General features: G+C 40.7%; 3 protein-coding genes across 5 annotated transcripts in view; 2 read left to right on the top strand and 1 right to left on the bottom strand.

Moving 5' to 3' along the window:
• c1d (C1D nuclear receptor corepressor) overlaps positions 1 to 2,797 on the bottom strand; it is a 23,003-nt gene extending 20,206 nt beyond the window's left edge. Inside the window, exons 1-5 of one of the 3 annotated variants that reach the window (XR_001661980.1) lie at positions 2,706 to 2,797; positions 2,301 to 2,442; positions 1,994 to 2,060; positions 1,733 to 1,788; positions 1,363 to 1,651 (exon numbers count right to left, since the gene is read on the bottom strand). Coding sequence is in view for 2 of the 3 variants with exons in the window: in XM_007551089.2 (XP_007551151.1) it covers positions 1,448 to 1,651; positions 1,733 to 1,788; positions 1,994 to 2,060; positions 2,301 to 2,438 (465 nt within the window). In the remaining variant the exon portion in view is untranslated. Of the gene's footprint in view, positions 1 to 900; positions 1,652 to 1,732; positions 1,789 to 1,993; positions 2,061 to 2,300; positions 2,445 to 2,705 lie in introns of those variants that run through there. The other 2 variants (XM_007551089.2, XM_016671035.1) reach the window with 2 other exon arrangements.
• A 78-nt stretch (positions 2,798 to 2,875) lies between these two features.
• On the top strand, positions 2,876 to 14,786 carry LOC103137469 (uncharacterized). Its single transcript, XM_016671034.1, has 16 exons — positions 2,876 to 3,354; positions 3,513 to 3,720; positions 3,901 to 4,067; positions 4,350 to 4,480; positions 5,278 to 5,444; positions 5,936 to 6,021; positions 6,250 to 6,330; positions 6,727 to 6,841; positions 8,711 to 8,886; positions 9,099 to 9,320; positions 10,280 to 10,482; positions 11,138 to 11,260; positions 11,471 to 11,608; positions 12,871 to 13,120; positions 13,219 to 13,420; positions 14,521 to 14,786. Exons 1-16 carry the CDS (start codon positions 3,196 to 3,198, stop codon positions 14,760 to 14,762), a joined length of 2,670 nt encoding a protein of 889 aa, XP_016526520.1. The 5' UTR covers positions 2,876 to 3,195; the 3' UTR covers positions 14,763 to 14,786.
• A 626-nt stretch (positions 14,787 to 15,412) lies between these two features.
• The window catches only part of LOC107836129 (uncharacterized), an 11,293-nt gene continuing 1,892 nt past the window's right edge, over positions 15,413 to 24,813 (top strand). Inside the window, exons 1-10 of the mRNA XM_016671033.1 lie at positions 15,413 to 15,530; positions 17,404 to 17,579; positions 17,792 to 18,013; positions 18,973 to 19,175; positions 19,831 to 19,953; positions 20,164 to 20,301; positions 21,564 to 21,813; positions 21,912 to 22,113; positions 23,214 to 23,451; positions 24,512 to 24,639. Of these exons, the coding sequence (XP_016526519.1) occupies positions 15,443 to 15,530; positions 17,404 to 17,579; positions 17,792 to 18,013; positions 18,973 to 19,175; positions 19,831 to 19,953; positions 20,164 to 20,301; positions 21,564 to 21,813; positions 21,912 to 22,113; positions 23,214 to 23,451; positions 24,512 to 24,639 (1,768 nt within the window). The 5' untranslated portion in view covers positions 15,413 to 15,442. The remainder of the gene's footprint in view (positions 15,531 to 17,403; positions 17,580 to 17,791; positions 18,014 to 18,972; positions 19,176 to 19,830; positions 19,954 to 20,163; positions 20,302 to 21,563; positions 21,814 to 21,911; positions 22,114 to 23,213; positions 23,452 to 24,511; positions 24,640 to 24,813) is intronic.

Consider the following 24,813-nt stretch of genomic DNA (forward strand, 5'->3'; position numbering starts at 1 on the left):
GCTAAATATAGCCACAGTATAATGGCAAACGTCTAACATCCCTTGAACTATTACATCTTAAAATACAGGTTCTGAAAAATTACATTAAAATAGAACAGAACTTCAGCACAGTTGCGAGGAATGGAGATAGTAAATTAATATACTAATTTATTATCTAGTGTACTAAGTAAATCAGCATACTAGATATGCTCAGTATATTGAGTCATAATTGTCTATCAGTGTGTGCAGTGTTGCAATCAACTTTTTAATGCGCTGCATTGCAAATGTTACGCTTTTCACATAAATAATGCATTTGTTGAATTGGAACATCTGAGACATTTTATAGCACCTGAGATATTAAAGCTCACCAAAAGGTTTAAGAGAGCGTGTGTGTAACAAAGAAAGAGGAAAATGTGCACTAATCATAATCAATATACTTCACAATTTTCCAATATTTCCCTGCAATTACTCATTAGAAAACAATGGAGTATAATTTTGAAAAACTAAAAAAACTTCTCGGGTATTATCTGAAAACCGCTAACAAGAATCAAACCACTTGTGGAATCGCTTACTAGCTTTTAGCATGTTCTGTTTTTTTCCCTATAATTTTATGTTTTGCACTGAGCTCCAAGTGTTTGAGACCAGAAGGCCTCTTTGTCATCACTCTAATCTTTAGCTCCCTCTACAGGTTACCATCAAATTCAGGCTGAACAACTACAAAGTTATAAAGTCTAAGAGGAACACGTTGGTGACATTAAAGCAATATGCATTAAATTCTTATTTGGATGCAATATGAATAGTTTGGGGCTCAACTGTATGTTGTAAAATCATCTTTAAGGCATTCATGTTGCCACTGACAGGAAACTGCTTGCCCTAAATATAAAATACGAAAACCTTAAAGTAATTACAAACACTTGATCTGATTGAATTACATTATTTTCTTGTATTATTTGGAGACTTCAGAAATGAATAAACATGTGGGGCAAAAAGCACAACACAAGCACCCGAAACACAATGACAAATCTTTTTTAAAAGAGTTCGTCTCTTCAGATCACATGAAGGAAAAGAAAAATTATTTTAACCAATACAGGAAAAATAATTAATGAATAAAAAACAACCAACAATGAACAGAAGAATTAAAAAAATATACATATATTTGAAGTGTGTTCATAGAATTCACTTCAAACTAAAGAGAAGCTGTCCATAGTAACCAAAGAGATCTAAAGTAACGTCTCAACAGCAGCACAACTCGACAAGCCGAGCAGATGAATTAGCATTTTGTTTATCTCTAAAACAGCTGGTAAAGATTAGACGATTGACATCCAAGAGATGAATTCCAAACAAACTCCACTAAAGTGAGACAAATATTTGCCATCTCTCGACTTCATCTTAGCAGTTTGATCATTTGCTTCTGTATCCTTCAGGAAAATCACGCAATGAGAGCAGACTGAGCAGCTCTTCCTCAGGCTCAGCTCTGTTTGGGGCGTTTTCTCTGAGGAGCTTCAGAGGGAGCATCCGCTGGCTTCTTGGGTGCAGCTTTTTTTAACTCTTTGTCGTCGGGATCAAAAAGGGCGTTCCTCAAGAAACGCGAAGCGGCTCCCTTGTCTAGCCGCGCCGCTTTCTTCTTGTCGGTGATCTCTTTGACTCTGTTCATGTAAGTCCTTATGCGCTCCTAATGAAAACAGAAGGACTGTGATGAGAAGATCGCCATGGATACAGAGAAAATATTAAAAATGTTAAAGGATGCACATACCAGCTCCTGCTTGATTCCATGTTCTCTTGGGTTTATTCCCTTTGTCACCAGATACACTGCAAACAATTATGAAAGTTAACGCTGTTTCTTATATGTGTATATGTGTGTGTGTTATTGCTATTTAGCCTCCCCTTCATATTTCATAGATATAATGGGCTATTTTTACATGTATATTCAATCAAAACAGGCCATTAGTTTTGCATTTATCAAGTCAACATCATGATGAATACATTTATCAATATAAATGAATGAATAACTTACTCCAGAACAATGAATTAAGAGTATAGACAGACATCAGGTCCAGCTTGGCTTGCTCCAAAGGATCCAGCTGCAATGATGATTTTATAACAGTCATTACAGTTATTGCACCCAAAAAACGTGCACATACAGAAAGAAGTCAGAATCAGGGAATTTTCAGCTAAAATGTAATTTTCGTAGATCGACATTGCAGAGGTTACAATGTTTATCTCAAAGCTTGAAGTGCTAAATTCAACAGATTTAAAAACTAGCTCAGAGTTTATGCGTTGTACTGTGTTTTTCGTCTCAACAAAGAAGCAACAAGCGTCACCTTCTGCATCAGGTCGTTTCTGGACATGGACATCAGCTTCTCCAGCATGGTTTTCACCGCATTCACCGAGGAATCGAACGTGGTCAGCTGTTCGTCTATCTCCTGCGGGTAGTCCTCGGTTGCTGCTCCCTCGGCCATTTTTCTACAAATAAACAAGTCCCAAAACGTTCAGAAATCCCAGCTGTAGCTCTATAAAGTAACTTTAACAGACAGGAAGCAATGCTCTGTCCCGGCTAGCTACGTTGCTAGTTACCAAACGCAGCTAAAGGGGGATACACGTTTTAATGATAAAAATAATAATAATAATAAAAAACAAAGTAGAAAAAAGAAAAAGGATTACAACAGCTAAATGTAAACGGAGTCTATTGGTGGTTCATTAGGCATTACAGAAAGTGTTGTATTTACCTTTTCAAGATGCTTCACGTTTTAACCTTCGAACAGGAAGTGAATAATAACGTGTAACCGGTTTTACTTTCTCTCCTGCCCCCTGGCGTTTGGGAGAGTCGCTGTTTTAATCGCTGCTTTACACTTTTTTTTTTTTTTGCAACTACGTTATTTACATTAGCTTAAGTGGTTATTATTAGACTTATTAGCTGGTAGCTGTATTCTTGCTTCGCGTTTTCCAGCCACTCTAAAGCATTTAGCCATTTGGCTAACTTTACTTTAGTAATTAAATTAAATTTATTTATAAGATTTCATTCAAGAATCTCATTCAAGGAAAAAAGTTCCGGCAAGGTGAGTGAAAGAAGACAGTCGTTTTCGAAGAAGATATATTTGGTAAACCTGACAGAGGTGCTGCGGTTGCCTTGGCAACCAGGAACGTCATTATGTGTAAAAGAGAAGAGCCATAGTTTTGCCGTCGTTACAGTCCTCATAGACAGAGAAGGATTGAGCCATGGACAACTGTGATTTGGAGAAGCTCACTATCTCTGTTGGGAAGCTCCAGCCAGCCTTCTCACCACAGGTTACAGACTACAAAGTGACAGTGGAGAGCAGTGTCAACGAAGTGACTCTGGGCCTGAGCACCAGTGATTGTGAAGCATCATACAGCATTGTGAGTGTTACTCTAAACAAACTTAAATTCATTTATTATTATTATTATTATTATTATTATTATTATTATTATTATTATTATTATTATTATTATTATCAGTACTATTATTCTTAAAGACAATTCTTTCTATTTTAGTTTTGGGGTTTCTTGTGTTGCAGCTGACTGGTGATCGTTCCAGCACTGTTAAACTGAAGGAGGGGATAAACAGAGTGGAAATCGAAGTGGTTGCCGAAGATGGGACAGTGAAGAAATACAGTTTGGACATCACTAAGCTGTCAGCAAAGGTCGCGGAGCTCAGTGAACTTTCTCTGGAAGGGGATATTCCACTTCACCCAGCTTTTGCTACCAAAGTCCACGAATACAGCAGTGAGTAGAAACTTTATTATTCTCATCAGACCTGCTGTATGCTCCTTCATTTTAATTTGTGTCCAGATTCATTCATAAAATAACTAAAAAGTAGCTTAATATTATTATTATTATTATTATTATTATTAGTTTATTTCTATTTCACTGTAAAACTAACTGTCCTGGTTTATTTTCCTGCAGGTTTTGTCCCATTTCACTGTAATTTAGTGACAGTTCAAACCAAGGTTCCAGACAGCCTTATTAAAGTTGCAGTAAATGGTAATAGCGACTCTCAAACTGTCTTACTACATTTTGGAGACACCTTGGTGGAGATCTCTGTCTGCTCAGCAGATGGCAGTGTTACGCAGGTACAAAAGTGTTTTTGTAGATCGTTCAATATCTAATGTGCAGTTAGTATACTGGTTTCAGTGTATATTTATTTTCAAATTGCTGCCATTTACCTTATGAACCCCTAAATCATACTTTAAAAAAATCTGTTCAATTTAAAGTCTCCCTCCTTTTGAAGTTGCTCCCCATTAAAAAATAAGAAAACATAAGCTAAATTTCTGGGTGTACTTTGTTAGGGCCATTAAAGTTTCATGAGGCTCTGCTGTGTTTATCATTAAATAATGGCCGTCTCACTTTTGCAGGTGTACACAGTGTGTGTGACGCGGGAGCTGATTCCCGTGGCTGTGACCTTCTCTGAGGGGAAGCATCAGGTGGAATATGAATGCCCCGTGTCCCTCAGCGCTCTGTACAGACCTGTGTCTGTCCACCAGAGGTGAGACCTGAGCCAGATACGAGTTTCATTCATTCAGAAAATTTTCACAAAGAAGTGCTTCATTTGCTATCAGTGCAAAAGTGAGCTGAGGTGGCCCTTAAAATGTATCTGAATTTTATAAGCAGGAGTTTAATTCATTTTAGATTTTCGCCCTGTTTTTCCAGTGTGGGAGATGCTCCGCCACACCATCTCACTAACTTCACCAAAAGCAGTTTTACTTTGATAAAGAGGATTTTCCTCAAAATCCAGCAAAACCCAAATACTCAACTTAGCCACAAAATCATTTTTGCTACAAACGTAGCACCACTTAGTGGAAACAAACAAGGCTTTCAATTATTGCCAAGAATTATTGTTACGTCAAAGAAAAAACTTTTTTGTGCTATGTCGAAGGTCTAATGTTTTAGAGTCTAAAAGCCTCATCTTGACTCATCCAAACATTTCATCTTGTTACTGAGGCCAAAATATCTCAATCATTGACCAACCAACCAACCAACCAACCAACCAACCAACCAACCACCCAACCAACTATCCATCCATCCATCCATCCATCCATCCATTTTCTTACACCCTTATCCCATTGGGGTCGGTAGGGATGCTGCTGCCTCTGGACAGTCCATCACAGTTCCCCAAACCCATTAGCTCCAATTAGTGAAAATCTATGGGCCATGCAATGATCTCTACCAATTCTAGCAAAAAGTCCAACTAAAAATCCAGCCAAAATTAAATTAGGAGCTACACAAAGCAGGCCATGCATCCAAATATCAATACTTACAGGTGATTGTCACACTACTTTGCAGTGAACCGAAGAGCATCTTCTCAAGACCTTACATCGAGATGCTGGCCCGACGGTCAAAGGTCGACCCGTTTACCGGTTCCGTTCTGGGAGACGGCTGGAAGGTCTCTGAACTGGACCTTGACAAAACGATGTCAGCAGCTCCGATCCACTGCTTCTTTCGTTACCGAGGTACAACTTTGAAGCCTCAAATTCCATAAAAAGATTTATTTAAACCTGCGGCTGAATATGGTTTGAGCAACAGTAAAGAAGAACTTCACACTAGGGACTTTTAGGAACAGTAAATATGCTAAAGAAAGTGTTGACTGTCACTTCTTGGATCCTTAAAGATTGATGTTCTTATTCCACTCTGGAGAGAAGCTCTACTTGTTACAGGTGCTTGAATAACAGCATTATTGATGTGCTAGGTGCTCTCTCTAACTTCTCTTCACCCAACCTATGATATCATGTTTCCTGGTGGTAGTGCAGGCAAAGATTAGTTTGCGCTAATAAAAGGGATATTATTACTTAACTAAACGCGTAGCACCCGGTTACTTATACTGACGCAAGTTAATTCTGTAAAGTTAAGTAAAAGGTTTACACACACCCCTAGAGTTGTGTCTACAACTTCCAGTTTCTGTGGTTTTATTTTCGCCTTTTATGTTTTTATGTTGCCTTGATAGGATGTGACAGCGTGATGCAGCTATCAGAGCTCGGGTCGCACGCCCTGGACTGTCCACACAAACCCACCGGGGAGCTGGATGCAAAGGTTAAGATGAAAGATGAAGCAGAGTTCAGCGGTTGTCGTCGACCTTGACTCTTGCTCATCCTTTATTTACAAGTCAGAGTTCCTCTGACAGCTTCTCAATGCTAAAGCAACATTTGCTGTGTGCGGCTATGAAATGAGTTGTTGATGTCTACGTCTTTAAATGTTTGAATCTGCCGTGATGTTTTTGTCAGTCTTCAATATTAGTAAAATCAGTGCCTGCTCTTCCAGGACGTCATAGAGACCAAGTGGTATAAGGAGCACTTTGCAACACCTGCAGGTTTGGAGATAGAGACAAAGCATGTTTGTACGGTAATTATCTCTTGCTTTCTTGTTTACACTCCACAGATTTCACTGAAATGTATATTTATAGTCTGGAGTTTTACTGCTTGAATAATTTAACCATTCATCCATTTGTGAGGTCAGACACTGACGCTGGACAGGAAGGTGAGGTTTGCAGTGTCTAATTCATCCTAAAAACGGTCCGCTGTCCCCTGCTTTGTCCCTGCTTTGTGCACCAATAGTCATAATAGAACAGGAAGTGGTCATCCCCAAACTGTCCCCACAAAGTTTGTGATTTTTATAGATGACCTTTACCACATTCCTTACGTCCACATGCTGGATCAAAGTCATCATCATCGGCTCCTTGTGTAACTCTGCTTGGTTTTTAGCGTTGACGGCTTAGCCTGTGTCGTTTGTTTTCTACAGGTGCGTAACTGGGAGAAAAACCTCCAAATGGCACAAGAGGAGAACACTGTAGATAACCTGTGTGCTCTGGCTGAGGAGCATCTGAAACACCACAGGGAACACCTGCTCAAATCAGGTACGTTTTACCTAAGGTCCTACTCATGTAGTTTTGTCTTGATTCTACAGGTCTGTCAGTCTCCAGGCTTGTCTGAAATTTAACCGAGCTTTCTATGAAATGTAAACTCAGTCACCTGGTGCTTGGTGACCAGGTTGGTTTGTGTAGGTTTTGATGGCCTGAAAAGTTTAACTGCGACAAAAAAACAAAAACTGATGGAGGGGTAAATTTTTTTTTTCACATCTTGTGTTTTCTTGTTTTCTTACCTGATTTAGATGATGTGTCCTGCCTGAGTAGGATGTTCTCTTATCTTGCCCCGGATTACTAAATAAAAATGTGAAAACTATGATAAACAAAAAGTATAAATGATTGAAAATGCTACATTTACATGTGTTTAATATGAATTGTGATATTTAAATTGAATCTTAGGTTTTCACAATAAATTCATGGCACATTCAGTGATATTGTAAAATTACTGATCCCTTATCAACTGTCTGATTACAGTTCTTGACCGTGAGAATAAAAAATAAAAAAAACCACTAACAAACTGCAAACTAACTAACTGCAAAATGCAGGTTTTTTTTCATTTATTAAAAGGAATAACAGGGCGTATATTTCAGAACATGGTTACAAAATACACCTGTGTTAACTGGGATCAGATAACACTCTAGTCACAAAGGTAAAAGACAAAGACAGAGGGCTGCAAGCTATATGATGTAAATACCAATGTTGGGATCAATGTTGGGTGTCAATCAGTCAGATCTGTGTCACTCTGTGGCTGGAACAGATTCATCTAAACACCTGTTAAACTCAGTTCTTAATTCTTTTTTTTTTTTACTTTCTCACCGCAATAAATGCAAATGCAGCAGAAATGATATAAAATATTCTCCAATATTCCACAGTATGTTTTTACGTTTATATAGCAAGAATAATTTCTGCAGTTTAATCTCAACGGAAAAGCACATCAGAGGCAGAATAGATTTACAGAAACTGCACTAAAACCTCCCGTTTTACTGGCCGGGTTCACACACTCGAGCCCTCGTTCAGGTCATCTCAGCCGCAGCTATTAAAAAATACATGCAAATGGGCCCATTTGTGGTCGCCTCCAAGACGTCCTCTTTCGTCTAATGTGCCAGGGACTCTAGTTACCGCTCGGGATCCTTTTCTTTTTTTCTTTTCTGTTTTTTTCTTCTACAGCTATGTTCGCCTCGTTAATTGTTTGATGACTCACAGAAGCGACATTTTAGGCTGATCCCAGATGACCGAATAGGAGTCGCTGAAACTGAGCAGAGAAATAGCAGCAGATTCAGCGAGAGAGAGAGAAAGAGAGACAGACCTCTTAAAGCGTAAGCAGCAGCAGCAGCTTTTTGTTTTTAAAAGGCTGAGTGGCTTAAAGAGAAGCTCAGTTTAACCCCGCCGGGGTCGTATTGCTGCAAAACAAAAAGGCTGTGTCATGCTACTTAAACACATTAAATATGTTAAAATGTGTTTATGCTTCGTATTCTGTAAGCTTTTAAACTATAGTATGTTCCCAAATATGGCAAGGAATTACAAAACTGAAGTCACAAGGTTTACTATGACATTATCAGGAAAATACTATAGAGAATAAAATCATATACCTTTCTTTTTTTCCTTTTTTTAGAAATGCACTCAAATGGAATTGAATTGAAAAAGTCTACTGAGGACCCAAATCCAATAGAGAAATCAGCAGAAATACCTGAAAATCGGTTCTAATTCAGACTCCCATCTAGTAACGTCAGCACTAAGTGATCCAGAAGTACTGACTCAAGAGGCTCACATAGAACTAGAAGAAAATACATCACACTTTTAATTTTGTTAGTTGTAGAAAGCACCTTAACATCTGGTTGTTTTTTTTAACCCTTTCTGCAGGCGAGCGGTTCAGGAGTGAGAACGTGGACGCTCTGCTGCACCGCCTGGACGAGGCGGCTGCTTATTATGCATCAGCTATCGCCCTCAGTCCCAAAAATGCCAAACTCCACTTTCTGCTGGGTCTCGTTTTGGAGGAGCACCACAACACCACCCAGGTTTACGGCTCTCCGAAAAAGGTATTTATTTGGATTTTTTTTTTTTCTTTTCTTAACATAAAACCGTGTTATTTAGATTTTAAACTGCTACCATTTAGTCCATGTCTGATCAATTTTTTAAGTTTTAGTTGTGCTATGAAGCTCAATCTCATGATTCAAATATTTGTGCTGAGCTATATATAAGCAGACAAACATGATTAACTCTTCTTTTTTTTTCATTTCGTCTTCTCTAGGCTGATAAGGACAAAGATGAAATAAGTGAGGCCAAGTCTTCGGCCCATCAGGACGACATCCTGGCTGTGTGTAAGCTGCATGGCTTCCATGGCATGCCCTCCGTGGAGAACCAGCTGCAGGCCTTGGATAAGGAGTATCACCAGCTGAAAGACCAGGGACAGTTCAGCAAGTCAGACTATGTGCAGACCCTTTACCTCTGGCTGTCCAAGCATGCTGCCAAGGTAAACCCCATCTGACTTTTACAACTCTAAAAATCATCAGGTGTTGCCGTGGTAACAAATATTAGAAGGAACAAAATGAGAAAAACACAGATACAAATCACTCTTCTTGTAGCTCAGGGTGTAAAACCTGAGATATGAGAACCGAAATGCATTTTGAGTTTTTTACAGATTCGCCAGAATGTACAGACGTGATGTTGTATTTTTACTGGTCTACACATTAAAGTCATTTTTGTTGCTGCAGCAACTTCTCAAATGTACCTGCACAACTTCCTTTTTGTAGTTATTTTAAAGAGGCAGTATTATGTAAAATCAACTTGTTTGAGCTTCTCATTATGTTTTGATATTATTCCCTCATCAGAATCATACCTGGAGTGTCGCTTTGATTCTTTCACGCATGTTTTAAAAATCCTTTAATCTCCCGTGGCAACCATTCAGCTGCCCAAAACGCCTGGGTGGAACTAGCCCCGCCTTTCTAGGCGCAGCTCCTCTTCAGAGCTGCCCTTTCCCACAACTCCGCCATTCAGCTCCTTCAGACTAGCCAACAGCAATTAGCAAACACCTGCTTAGCTCATTATAGGAGCTACTTCTCAGTGCAATGCAGGTTAAAATGTTACATAAGGATTAAAGGAGGAGTGATGTTGTGATGGTTTCCTGAAGGTGGCGCTTCAGAAAGAGCAGGAGTTCTTAAAGCGACGGAGGCCCAATTTCAAGGCTTTAAATTACAAAGTCAAATTTTTTTAAAGCAAAAATCAAAAAAAAAACAATTTTTTTTTACAACTAAAATTAACACAGTTACTTTCTTTGTTTTAAGAAATGGCACTAATTGCCTGGAAAACACAGCACTGCCCCTTTAACTAGTTCAACCACTGTCCAAATATTCCCATTCCAACTCCTCCTCTTTAGCTTTTTCTGTGATCTTAATGGCAGTCTATGAATGACTTGGGAGACTGTTGTTGCAGGATCGCAACATAGTGATGCAAGACGAGGAGAGCTACATGTATCGATCCCTCATGAAGTACCTGGACGCCTGGTCCCTGAGCCCGGACAGCTGGGAGTTCAGCCTCCACATAGGGAGACTCCTGCTGCTGCAGGGGAGAAGCAAAGAGGCTTTGCAGCACGTCCAGACCGGGCTGGCGCTGCGCCCGCTGAACCCCACACTCAGGTCAGCGCTCACATTCACGTATGGGATCAAGTGCGTGTGTGTGTATGTGTGTGTGTGAGTGTGTGTGTGTGTAAGAGCAGGTTTGAAGCTCACACTTCTAGATACAGAGGGAAAGTGAAGATTTCATGAAAGAAACTTAAGGGTGAGAGTATGGATTATATCTTAGGAGCTGGAAGCTGGAAAATACAACATCAATGCATCAATGTCGGTTGTTTCAATAACAATGTTGCAATTAAGCCACATTTTCCTTCCTTTCCTTCATCGTGATGATTGCATCGTTCTCTTTTCGAGAGCATCGAGAGAACACGAGCAAACACCCGATGAGTCTGCCTCTACACCTGCAGAAAGAGAAAAAACAAAAACAAAAGAAAACGGAGTAACTGCAGCAACAAACAGCATTCTCCTGGAGCTCTAACATCTAAATTACTAAGCTCTATTTCGAACATGGGCATAAAAGACAATGAAAGACCCAACTGGCATAATACATTACTGTCTAGGAGAGTGTATGGCACTTGAAATATAGTCACCTACTAATTGTCCGCACATGTAAATTGTGGTTGTTTTGCTTTGGATTAAACCTTTCAGCCCGAATACTTTTGGAAAGTGCTACATCTAAAATCTCCACTTGTCTTAAGCATTGATTTGTTTTTTTCAGATTCTTTACAGGGCTGGCTCTGCTGCAGCAGGAGCAGAAAGCCGGCGAGGGCACGGAGAAGGAGGCTGCACTGTTCTTACATCAGGGACTGGAGCACTTTGTCAGCCAACGCTGCAGCGAGAGGTTCGTTAAGTGTGTGTTTTGTTTGAGTGCATGGCGGAGGTGGATGCTTTCGAGTGAGAGAGGGAAAAGTGTGAGGTCATGACAGCATGTGTAATGTATCAGGATGTTCTGTTCGGGCCTGCGGGAGGGAGAATAGGAAGTTTTTTTTTGTTTTGTTTTTTTTATTTGTAAATTCCACGTGTATTTCTTGCTTCCTGACTTCCTCTGCAGTCAGGAGAACCAGGATCCATTCGACCCTCTGTCCAGCCTGAATCCACAGTTTCTGCGAGGGCTTCTCACCCTGGGGCAGCTGCAGCAGAAGGCCACGTTGTCTGAGAAGTCCATGACTCCTGAGCAGGTGTACCACATGTAGGTTAACGTACGGAGACACTCTGAGCAGCGCTCTGCATGTGAGCTTTTCCACATGTCGTATTGTTTTTATGCTATAGATCAACATAAAGTTGTGGATAATTATGGTTATTTAACTTTTTTTTTTTTAGCAAATACAAGACAAAGCAATGTATTGTGCTTTTGTATTTGGCCCCCTTTACCCTTTCAGTCTGTAGATTTGCAACCTGGCAATGGACAGGAAAAGCTGAGGTGTGATTCTACAAAGTTTAGGCATAATTTGTTTGTGGATGGTCTGCCTTTAGTGTCACCGGTTGCCATGGTCACCTGCCAAATTCTTGCTGTTTTAACCAGCATGTTGTCAGCGTACTACATTGAGTATTTTTGGTCTATTTTTGGCAAATAACATTTGGAATAAGAGAGAAGTAACTTACAAGTAACTTTCTTTTTTTTTGCAGGATATATGAGCTTGTTTTAAATAATTAATTCTTTAATATTGAGGGAAAAGTTTCTAGCTCCACTGGTAGATTATTTCACATTTAATTATAACTTCTTCAATATGAAGGAATTATTCACTTAAAACAAGCTTCTCCATCTTCCTGAAAGGTTACTTGTAAGTTAGTTTTGTTTCAATTCAAGGTATCAACACCAGAAACTAGACCGGAAACACTTGCTAACCTTTTGTGTTTTTGCAGTGTGTCTACACTACTTAGAATTAGGTTAATACAATTATTTACAACTCGTAGGTGGAGCAGATCGCTTCTCTTTGCTCTGTGCAACTCCTGCACACAGTTTTGTGGCATCTGCTGCAGATGTCATAGGTTTTGTTTTTAGAACCTCTGTCATCTGCGGGCTGCACTTCTGATTTCTGATGACTCAGTAATTTACCGTCTGCCTTGATGACTGAAGCTACACGTTGACTTTTTATGAAAAAGTACTTGGTAGCATTTTGTGTTCTTGCAATGTAGTTTGAATATATTTTTGCTTTCTTTCACAAAACAGTAAGACGCTGATGCACCCTGACATCAACCATTAATCACTCTCTTAGGAGGCTGAATTCACATGCACTCCACACTGTTCAGATTTAAATTTGTAAACAACAAAAAATAAATAAATACAAGTTGAAGATGATGAATATTTTTTCTATCTCTTCATAGTTATAATGTACTTGGTTTTGGTCTATCACGTAGCTTCCCAAACAAAATTCATTGAAGTTTGTGCTATGAACAATAAAAAAGAAAAGAAAAAAAATCTTTTTCTGCCCTTGTTCTGAAATACTTCAGCGTAGCGGCGCTGGCTGCCCGGAGCGTGAGTCAGTTTGTGTGTCGCAGCGAGGCGAGCAGGCAGCTGGAGTGGGTGCTGCTGGATGCTCACTTCGCCCTGCTGCAGAGACTGATCCAGCAGGGCGAGCAGCAGGCAAAGGCGGCCGTCGACACGCAGGCCCTGGTGGCGAAGAGGTGCCAGGCCCTCACCGCTCTCATCCGCCTGACCACCATCTCTCCTTGCCAGGAGCTGCTGGACATGCAGGAGAGAGTAAGAGTTCAGGACTCTTTAGGATTTCTCGTGTATCTATGGTTAATGGTCACCAGAGCTCGGACATGAGTCATGACGTTTCCTCCCACCCTACGCAGACGTGCCAGCTGGCGGTGATCACCTCTCCGCGGGACAGCCGAGCTCTGTGTCACCTCGGAGTGGCCCAGCTGGCTCAGTACGATAGCAACCCAAACTCAGACAGGTCAAATGAGGTCCTGAGCGACGCCCGCCTCAGCTTCCAGGCCAGCATCGAGCTGGAAGACAAACCTCTGAGTGGAGATCCACCTGAACCGTTGGGCAGTGAGTCCACACCTCCCACCTTTAGGAGAAATAAATCACAGACAGTACGGCTAAGATTCCACAGAATAAAGCTACAGTGTGTAACTTTTATAAACATATATGTATATAATTGTGACAGTTTATGAGACAGGTAACCTGTGAAAAGATCAACCTCTTCCACCTTCGTCGTGAGCTGAAGTTTTTGTGTGAAGAAATCCACTGCTCCCAACCTAAAACAACCAATCAGGGCCAGGAGGAGGGTCTTACCGCTGTCAATCAATCTTATGTACTCGCTGCTAAATGTCCTAATGGTGGAGAAACAACTTACCGTTACAGGAAAACTGTTTATCTGCCGTCATCAGTGGTCATGCTGACCATCCTGAGCATCCACAACATGCTATGCTAGCTGCAGTGCAGCAGGGGGCAAGGTGGAGAGGATGAGCCACAGGAGATTGTGATTGACTGCGCTAAGACCCGCCTCCTGGCTCTGATTGGTTGTTTGTAGTTAGGACTGGGGGGCACTGGGAGAGGGCCAAGGAGCTCGAATTTTCACAGATTATCTTTCTCATACCATACTGAGAAGACATAGTGACAGTTTCAATAAATTTGCAAAATATATATATATATTTTATAAATGTTACATACTGTAGCTTTAACACTTGCTGTAAAGGACAACTGAGTAAAGTTACCCGTGTTTATTATAGTTGCCACTGAGGAATGTTTTTGGTCACTTTCTTGTGAACGTGTTCTGCTGTGGAAGCAGAACACAGTCCTAGATGAAAAGGTTCACCGAAATACACAGAGAAGGTTAACAGCAAAACAGAAAAATAAGAACAAAAAGCAACTCGGTTAGTAACCGGGTTTAAAGTATATTTGAGTAATTTGAAGTGTTTATGGAAAAATCTGAATGAAAAGAACTGTACTTCTGTAATAGGCTATGCATAACAACGCATGGTGAGAACGACTGTAGCCACAGTTATTTGTTCTTGTCTAACTCTTATGTTGGTTGATGACACAGATGATTTTAATAAATCATCACTTATAACAATCAGCTCTTTTCTTCTCAAATGGACTGGCTGCTACACTTGCTGTAGCTCAAAGTAAATGTTCTATCTGCACAGAACAGAAGTGGTGGCAGCAGCACCTGGAGGTTAAAAACAAGAAGGCAGCCGCGCAGGCCGGCCCTCAACCAGCCCAAGCTCCAGCTTGCAAGACCGTGCAAGTCAGGGATGCCAAGCTGGGCAGAGGCGGTCCGATTCAGGGACGGGCCCCTGTGTCCAGACCTCCGCCGGCTGCCCCCCCAGCCCCCGTCAGAGGAGGGAAGGTGCTTCAGCCTCCAGCTAGAATTCCTCCAGTCAAGTAAGTTATAACTTTATTTTTCCATGTAGGTGTTTGTGGTGTGTGTATGCAACACTTTTAGCTACCTCTCAATATGAATGAATAAATAATTTATTCTGCTACAACTGTGACATATAATTTTAAACTGAGAAATTCAATTAAGAACGTTCATTCTTTGGGGAAATGATTCAATTATGTACTTTAATAAAACAGGCACTAACATTATTGGCTCACCAAGCAATTCCTGAAAAATATATGTAACTGAATCTTTTTGTTGTATTCATGCCTTAGGTTTTTAAGTTGATTTTAAGGCTTCCTGTTTCCCAGGTGAATCAATGTGGCATGGAACATGGGACGCTTTCTTTGAGCTGCTTTTAAAAATGAAAAAGGACATTGTGTTTATTTTGAGGTAGGGTAACTGCAACAGGTGGCAAAAATAAATACTGAATATGTTTTTATTCCAGCCTTGTGAATGTATGCATGGCGTCCTGGACTCGTAGAAAAAAACAAAAACAAAAACAAGATCAACATCCATCTGAAGGGACTTCCTGCTTACTCAAAGGTTGAAAATAATTTAATCAAAATCTGGTGGTCTCTGTCCAAATAAAGAAANTCCTTGTGTAACTCTGCTTGGTTTTTAGCGTTGACGGCTTAGCCTGTGTCGTTTGTTTTCTACAGGTGCGTAACTGGGAGAAAAACCTCCAAATGGCACAAGAGGAGAACACTGTGGATAGCCTGTGTGCTCAGGCTGAGGAGCATCTGAAACACCACAGGGAACACCTGCTCAAATCAGGTACGTTTTACCTAAAGTCCTACTTATGTAGTTTTGTCTTGATTCTACAGGTCTGTCAGTCTCCAGGCTTGTCTGAAATTTAACCGAGCTTTCTATGAAATGTAAACTCAGTCACCTGGTGCTTGGTGACCAGGTTGGTTTGTGTAGGTTTTGATGGCCTGAAAAGTTTAACTGCGACAAAAAAACAAAAACTGATGGAGGGGTAAATTTTTTTTTTCACATCTTGTGTTTTCTTGTTTTCTTACCTGATTTAGATGATGTGTCCTGCCTGAGTAGGATGTTCTCTTATCTTGCCCCGGATTACTAAATAAAAATGTGAAAACTATGATAAACAAAAAGTATAAATGATTGAAAATGCTACATTTACATGTGTTTAATATGAATTGTGTTATTTAAATGGAATCTTAGGTTTTCACAGTAAATTCATGGCACATTCAGTGATATTGTAAAATTACTGATCCCTTATCAACTGTCTGATTACAGTTCTTGACCGTGAGAATAAAAAATAAAAAAAACCACTAACAAACTGCAAACTAACTAACTGCAAAATGCAGGTTTTTTTTCATTTATTAAAAGGAATAACAGGGCGTATATTTCAGAACATGGTTACAAAATACACCTGCCCCACTTATCTGGGATCAGATAACACTCTAGTCACAAAGGTAAAAGACAAAGACAGAGGGCTGCAAGCTATATGATGTAAATACCAATGTTGGGATCAATGTTGGGTGTCAATCAGTCAGATCTGTGTCACTCTGTGGCTGGAACAGATTCATCTAAACACCTGTTAAACTCAGTTCTTAATTCTTTTTTTTTTTTACTTTCTCACCGCAATAAATGCAAATGCAGCAGAAATGATATAAAATATTCTCCAATATTCCACAGTATGTTTTTACGTTTATATAGCAAGAATAATTTCTGCAGTTTAATCTCAACGGAAAAGCACATCAGAGGCAGAATAGATTTACAGAAACTGCACTAAAACCTCCCGTTTTACTGGCCGGGTTCACACACTCGAGCCCTCGTTCAGGTCATCTCAGCCGCAGCTATTAAAAAATACATGCAAATGGGCCCATTTGTGGTCGCCTCCAAGACGTCCTCTTTCGTCTAATGTGCCAGGGACTCTAGTTACCGCTCGGGATCCTTTTCTTTTTTTCTTTTCTGTTTTTTTCTTCTACAGCTATGTTCGCCTCGTTAATTGTTTGATGACTCACAGAAGCGACATTTTAGGCTGATCCCAGATGACCGAATAGGAGTCGCTGAAACTGAGCAGAGAAATAGCAGCAGATTCAGCGAGAGAGAGAGAAAGAGAGACAGACCTCTTAAAGCGTAAGCAGCAGCAGCAGCTTTTTGTTTTTAAAAGGCTGAGTGGCTTAAAGAGAAGCTCAGTTTAACCCCGCCGGGGTCGTATTGCTGCAAAACAAAAAGGCTGTGTCATGCTACTTAAACACATTAAATATGTTAAAATGTGTTTATGCTTCGTATTCTGTAAGCTTTTAAACTATAGTATGTTCCCAAATATGGCAAGGAATTACAAAACTGAAGTCACAAGGTTTACTATGACATTATCAGGAAAATACTATAGAGAATAAAATCATATACCTTTCTTTTTTTCCTTTTTTTAGAAATGCACTCAAATGGAATTGAATTGAAAAAGTCTACTGAGGACCCAAATCCAATAGAGAAATCAGCAGAAATACCTGAAAATCGGTTCTAATTCAGACTCCCATCTAGTAACGTCAGCACTAAGTGATCCAGAAGTACTGACTCAAGAGGCTCACATAGAACTAGAAGAAAATACATCACACTTTTAATTTTGTTAGTTGTAGAAAGCACCTTAACATCTGGTTGTTTTTTTTAACCCTTTCTGCAGGCGAGCGGTTCAGGAGTGAGAACGTGGACGCTCTGCTGCACCGCCTGGACGAGGCGGCTGCTTATTATGCATCAGCTATCGCCCTCAGTCCCAAAAATGCCAAACTCCACTTTCTGCTGGGTCTCGTTTTGGAGGAGCACCACAACACCACCCAGGTTTACGGCTCTCCGAAAAAGGTATTTATTTGGATTTTTTTTTTTTCTTTTCTTAACATAAAACCGTGTTATTTAGATTTTAAACTGCTACCATTTAGTCCATGTCTGATCAATTTTTTAAGTTTTAGTTGTGCTATGAAGCTCAATCTCATGATTCAAATATTTGTGCTGAGCTATATATAAGCAGACAAACATGATTAACTCTTCTTTTTTTTTCATTTCGTCTTCTCTAGGCTGATAAGGACAAAGATGAAATAAGTGAGGCCAAGTCTTCGGCCCATCAGGACGACATCCTGGCTGTGTGTAAGCTGCATGGCTTCCATGGCATGCCCTCCGTGGAGAACCAGCTGCAGGCCTTGGATAAGGAGTATCACCAGCTGAAAGACCAGGGACAGTTCAGCAAGTCAGACTATGTGCAGACCCTTTACCTCTGGCTGTCCAAGCATGCTGCCAAGGTAAACCCCATCTGACTTTTACAACTCTAAAAATCATCAGGTGTTGCCGTGGTAACAAATATTAGAAGGAACAAAATGAGAAAAACACAGATACAAATCACTCTTCTTGTAGCTCAGGGTGTAAAACCTGAGATATGAGAACCGAAATGCATTTTGAGTTTTTTACAGATTCGCCAGAATGTACAGACGTGATGTTGTATTTTTACTGGTCTACACATTAAAGTCATTTTTGTTGCTGCAGCAACTTCTCAAATGTACCTGCACAACTTCCTTTTTGTAGTTATTTTAAAGAGGCAGTATTATGTAAAATCAACTTGTTTGAGCTTCTCATTATGTTTTGATATTATTCCCTCATCAGAATCATACCTGGAGTGTCGCTTTGATTCTTTCACGCATGTTTTAAAAATCCTTTAATCTCCCGTGGCAACCATTCAGCTGCCCAAAACGCCTGGGTGGAACTAGCCCCGCCTTTCTAGGCGCAGCTCCTCTTCAGAGCTGCCCTTTCCCACAACTCCGCCATTCAGCTCCTTCAGACTAGCCAACAGCAATTAGCAAACACCTGCTTAGCTCATTATAGGAGCTACTTCTCAGTGCAATGCAGGTTAAAATGTTACATAAGGATTAAAGGAGGAGTGATGTTGTGATGGTTTCCTGAAGGTGGCGCTTCAGAAAGAGCAGGAGTTCTTAAAGCGACGGAGGCCCAATTTCAAGGCTTTAAATTACAAAGTCAAATTTTTTTAAAGCAAAAATCAAAAAAAAAACAATTTTTTTTTACAACTAAAATTAACACAGTTACTTTCTTTGTTTTAAGAAATGGCACTAATTGCCTGGAAAACACAGCACTGCCCCTTTAACTAGTTCAACCACTGTCCAAATATTCCCATTCCAACTCCTCCTCTTTAGCTTTTTCTGTGATCTTAATGGCAGTCTATGAATGACTTGGGAGACTGTTGTTGCAGGATCGCAACATAGTGATGCAAGACGAGGAGAGCTACATGTATCGATCCCTCATGAAGTACCTGGACGCCTGGTCCCTGAGCCCGGACAGCTGGGAGTTCAGCCTCCACATAGGGAGACTCCTGCTGCTGCAGGGGAGAAGCAAAGAGGCTTTGCAGCACGTCCAGACCGGGCTGGCGCTGCGCCCGCTGAACCCCACACTCAGGTCAGCGCTCACATTCACGTATGGGATCAAGTGCGTGTGTGTGTATGTGTGTGTGTGAGTGTGTGTGTGTGTAAGAGCAGGTTTGAAGCTCACACTTCTAGATACAGAGGGAAAGTGAAGATTTCATGAAAGAAACTTAAGGGTGAGAGTATGGATTATATCTTAGGAGCTGGAAGCTGGAAAATACAACATCAATGCATCAATGTCGGTTGTTTCAATAACAATGTTGCAATTAAGCCACATTTTCCTTCCTTTCCTTCATCGTGATGATTGCATCGTTCTCTTTTCGAGAGCATCGAGAGAACACGAGCAAACACCCGATGAGTCTGCCTCTACACCTGCAGAAAGAGAAAAAACAAAAACAAAAGAAAACGGAGTAACTGCAGCAACAAACAGCATTCTCCTGGAGCTCTAACATCTAAATTACTAAGCTCTATTTCGAACATGGGCATAAAAGACAATGAAAGACCCAACTGGCATAATACATTACTGTCTAGGAGAGTGTATGGCACTTGAAATATAGTCACCTACTAATTGTCCGCACATGTAAATTGTGGTTGTTTTGCTTTGGATTAAACCTTTCAGCCCGAATACTTTTGGAAAGTGCTACATCTAAAATCTCCACTTGTCTTAAGCATTGATTTGTTTTTTTCAGATTCTTTACAGGGCTGGCTCTGCTGCAGCAGGAGCAGAAAGCCGGCGAGGGCACGGAGAAGGAGGCTGCACTGTTCTTACATCAGGGACTGGAGCACTTTGTCAGCCAACGCTGCAGCGAGAGGTTCGTTAAGTGTGTGTTTTGTTTGAGTGCATGGCGGAGGTGGATGCTTTCGAGTGAGAGAGGGAAAAGTGTGAGGTCATGACAGCATGTGTAATGTATCAGGATGTTCTGTTCGGGCCTGCGGGAGGGAGAATAGGAAGTTTTTTTTTGTTTTGTTTTTTTTATTTGTAAATTCCACGTGTATTTCTTGCTTCCTGACTTCCTCTGCAGTCAGGAGAACCAGGATCCATTCGACCCTCTGTCCAGCCTGAATCCACAGTTTCTGCGAGGGCTTCTCACCCTGGGGCAGCTGCAGCAGAAGGCCACGTTGTCTGAGAAGTCCATGACTCCTGAGCAGGTGTACCACATGTAGGTTAACGTACGGAGACACTCTGAGCAGCGCTCTGCATGTGAGCTTTTCCACATGTCGTATTGTTTTTATGCTATAGATCAACATAAAGTTGTGGATAATTATGGTTATTTAACTTTTTTTTTTTTAGCAAATACAAGACAAAGCAATGTATTGTGCTTTTGTATTTGGCCCCCTTTACCCTTTCAGTCTGTAGATTTGCAACCTGGCAATGGACAGGAAAAGCTGAGGTGTGATTCTACAAAGTTTAGGCATAATTTGTTTGTGGATGGTCTGCCTTTAGTGTCACCGGTTGCCATGGTCACCTGCCAAATTCTTGCTGTTTTAACCAGCATGTTGTCAGCGTACTACATTGAGTATTTTTGGTCTATTTTTGGCAAATAACATTTGGAATAAGAGAGAAGTAACTTACAAGTAACTTTCTTTTTTTTTGCAGGATATATGAGCTTGTTTTAAATAATTAATTCTTTAATATTGAGGGAAAAGTTTCTAGCTCCACTGGTAGATTATTTCACATTTAATTATAACTTCTTCAATATGAAGGAATTATTCACTTAAAACAAGCTTCTCCATCTTCCTGAAAGGTTACTTGTAAGTTAGTTTTGTTTCAATTCAAGGTATCAACACCAGAAACTAGACCGGAAACACTTGCTAACCTTTTGTGTTTTTGCAGTGTGTCTACACTACTTAGAATTAGGTTTATACAATTATTTACAACTCGTAGGTGGAGCAGATTGCTTCTCTTTGTTTGGTGCAACTCCTGCACACAGTTTTGTGGCATCTGCTGCAGATGTCATAGGTTTTGTTTTTAGAACCTCTGTCATCTGCGGGCTGCACTTCTGATTTCTGATGACTCAGTAATTTACCGTCTGCCTTGATGACTGAAGCTACACGTTGACTTTTTATGAAAAAGTACTTGGTAGCATTTTGTGTTCTTGCAATGTAGTTTGAATATATTTTTGCTTTCTTTCACAAAACAGTAAGACGCTGATGCACCCTGACATCAACCATTAATCACTCTCTTAGGAGGCTGAATTCACATGCACTCCACACTGTTCAGATTTAAATTTGTAAACAACAAAAAATAAATAAATACAAGTTGAAGATGATGAATATTTTTTCTATCTCTTCATAGTTATAATGTACTTGGTTTTGGTCTATCACGTAGCTTCCCAAACAAAATTCATTGAAGTTTGTGCTATGAACAATAAAAAAGAAAAGAAAAAAAATCTTTTTCTGCCCTTGTTCTGAAATACTTCAGCGTAGCGGCGCTGGCTGCCCGGAGCGTGAGTCAGTTTGTGTGTCGCAGCGAGGCGAGCAGGCAGCTGGAGTGGGTGCTGCTGGATGCTCACTTCGCCCTGCTGCAGAGACTGATCCAGCAGGGCGAGCAGCAGGCAAAGGCGGCCGTCGACACGCAGGCCCTGGTGGCGAAGAGGTGCCAGGCCCTCACCGCTCTCATCCGCCTGACCACCATCTCTCCTTGCCAGGAGCTGCTGGACATGCAGGAGAGAGTAAGAGTTCAGGACTCTTTAGGATTTCTCGTGTATCTATGGTTAATGGTCACCAGAGCTCGGACATGAGTCATGACGTTTCCTCCCACCCTACGCAGACGTGCCAGCTGGCGGTGATCACCTCTCCGCGGGACAGCCGAGCTCTGTGTCACCTCGGAGTGGCCCAGCTGGCTCAGTACGATAGCAACCCAAACTCAGACAGGTCAAATGAGGTCCTGAGCGACGCCCGCCTCAGCTTCCAGGCCAGCATCGAGCTGGAAGACAAACCTCTGAGTGGAGATCCACCTGAACCGTTGGGCAGTGAGTCCACACCTCCCACCTTTAGGAGAAATAAATCACAGACAGTACGGCTAAGATTCCACAGAATAAAGCTACAGTGTGTAACTTTTATAAACATATATGTATATAATTGTGACAGTTTATGAGACAGGTAACCTGTGAAAAGATCAACCTCTTCCACCTTCGTCGTGAGCTGAAGTTTTTGTGTGAAGAAATCCACTGCTCCCAACCTAAAACAACCAATCAGGGCCAGGAGGAGGGTCTTACCGCTGTCAATCAATCTTATGTACTCGCTGCTAAATGTCCTAATGGTGGAGAAACAACTTACCGTTACAGGAAAACTGTTTATCTGCCGTCATCAGTGGTCATGCTGACCATCCTGAGCATCCACAACATGCTATGCTAGCTGCAGTGCAGCAGGGGGCAAGGTGGAGAGGATGAGCCACAGGAGATTGTGATTGACTGCGCTAAGACCCGCCTCCTGGCTCTGATTGGTTGTTTGTAGTTAGGACTGGGGGGCACTGGGAGAGGGCCAAGGAGCTCGAATTTTCACAGATTATCTTTCTCATACCATACTGAGAAGACATAGTGACAGTTTCAATAAATTTGCAAAATATATATATATATTTTATAAATGTTACATACTGTAGCTTTAACACTTGCTGTAAAGGACAACTGAGTAAAGTTACCCGTGTTTATTATAGTTGCCACTGAGGAATGTTTTTGGTCACTTTCTTGTGAACGTGTTCTGCTGTGGAAGCAGAACACAGTCCTAGATGAAAAGGTTCACCGAAATACACAGAGAAGGTTAACAGCAAAACAGAAAAATAAGAACAAAAAGCAACTCGGTTAGTAACCGGGTTTAAAGTATATTTGAGTAATTTGAAGTGTTTATGGAAAAATCTGAATGAAAAGAACTGTACTTCTGTAATAGGCTATGCATAACAACGCATGGTGAGAACGACTGTAGCCACAGTTATTTGTTCTTGTCTAACTCTTATGTTGGTTGATGACACAGATGATTTTAATAAATCATCACTTATAACAATCAGCTCTTTTCTTCTCAAATGGACTGGCTGCTACACTTGCTGTAGCTCAAAGTAAATGTTCTATCTGCACAGAACAGAAGTGGTGGCAGCAGCACCTGGAGGTTAAAAACAAGAAGGCAGCCGCGCAGGCCGGCCCTCAACCAGCCCAAGCTCCAGCTTGCAAGACCGTGCAAGTCAGGGATGCCAAGCTGGGCAGAGGCGGTCCGATTCAGGGACGGGCCCCTGTGTCCAGACCTCCGCCGGCTGCCCCCCCAGCCCCCGTCAGAGGAGGGAAGGTGCTTCAGCCTCCAGCTAGAATTCCTCCAGTCAAGTAAGTTATAACTTTATTTTTCCATGTAGGTGTTTGTGGTGTGTGTATGCAACACTTTTAGCTACCTCTCAATATGAATGAATAAATAATTTATTCTGCTACAACTGTGACATATAATTTTAAACTGAGAAATTCAATTAAGAACGTTCATTCTTTGGGGAAATGATTCAATTATGTACTTTAATAAAACAGGCACTAACATTATTGGCTCACCAAGCAATTCCTGAAAAATATATGTAACTGAATCTTTTTGTTGTATTCATGCCTTAGGTTTTTAAGTTGATTTTAAGGCTTCCTGTTTCCCAGGTGAATCAATGTGGCATGGAACATGGGACGCTTTCTTTGAGCTGCTTTTAAAAATGAAAAAGGACATTGTGTTTATTTTGAGGTAGGGTAACTGCAACAGGTGGCAAAAATAAATACTGAATATGTTTTTATTCCAGCCTTGTGAATGTATGCATGGCGTCCTGGACTCGTAGAAAAAAACAAAAACAAAAACAAGATCAACATCCATCTGAAGGGACTTCCTGCTTACTCAAAGGTTGAAAATAATTTAATCAAAATCTGGTGGTCTCTGTCCAAATAAAGAAATAAATAAAGAAAGAAAATTATAATGAATCGTGACTTGGTCTTTCAATTGGTACCAATAATTATGTTGTGTGATTTTGAAAAATTACAATACCAGAGGCTCAGTGTGAGGTTATATTGCTCCAATAAATGATATAATCGTTACAAGGACGTTTACTCATCTTTACCAGGGGTTCCAATAAATGTGAAGAGTTCTGTACGTTTAGTCTAATTCATTGTTATTGATAAGCTGTGACCACTCTGCAAAATTACCCGTGTAAGGTGCATTTATGTATACAACATAAATCTATGTAGGCAACATAAATGTAGCAGTTCAGAGTTACACCAGTTCAAAGTTTGATTTCACAAAAAACCTGCACCATCATCACAATGAAGAGAACTGTTTCTTGCGTTTCAATGCAGTCTTCATAAAGGATTTTTATTTATTTGTTTTTTTTGTTTCGTGACTTGCATTACACTTTTCCTCCTGTAGGGGGAGACCTGGTGCAGCTGTTAAACCAGATACAGCAGCTAAACCAGGCAGCGACGATACTAAAGCCAAGCTCCCTGCTAGCAAGCCTGAACAGGATTCTGGTCCCGAGACTGTTGAAACTGCTGAGGGTACGTCAAGTAAAGTTAGGCCCTTCTTCTCGGCATAATCTTAAAACTAGAGGGATTATATATGAATCATATAAGAGGAGTCCACCCAAAAGAGCTGGGAAGTTACAGTGATGATCTCAGAAATGTATGAAACACGTTTTCTTGATTTCCTGTAAAAAAAAAAAAAAAAAAAAA

Source organism: Poecilia formosa, unplaced genomic scaffold, assembly GCF_000485575.1.
Source record: "Poecilia formosa unplaced genomic scaffold, Poecilia_formosa-5.1.2 Scaffold40, whole genome shotgun sequence".
Taxonomy (NCBI): domain Eukaryota; kingdom Metazoa; phylum Chordata; class Actinopteri; order Cyprinodontiformes; family Poeciliidae; genus Poecilia; species Poecilia formosa.

Bases quoted from the DNA above. Each gene is read 5' to 3' on its own strand.
- LOC103137469 (XM_016671034.1), top strand. From the start codon at position 3,196: ATGGACAACTGTGATTTGGAGAAGCTCACTATCTCTGTTGGGAAGCTC. The intron at 4,481-5,277 runs GTGAGACCTGAG...ACTACTTTGCAG, and splicing joins CCTGTGTCTGTCCACCAGAG to TGAACCGAAGAGCATCTTCT. The intron at 10,483-11,137 runs GTCAGCGCTCAC...TGTTTTTTTCAG, and splicing joins CCGCTGAACCCCACACTCAG to ATTCTTTACAGGGCTGGCTC.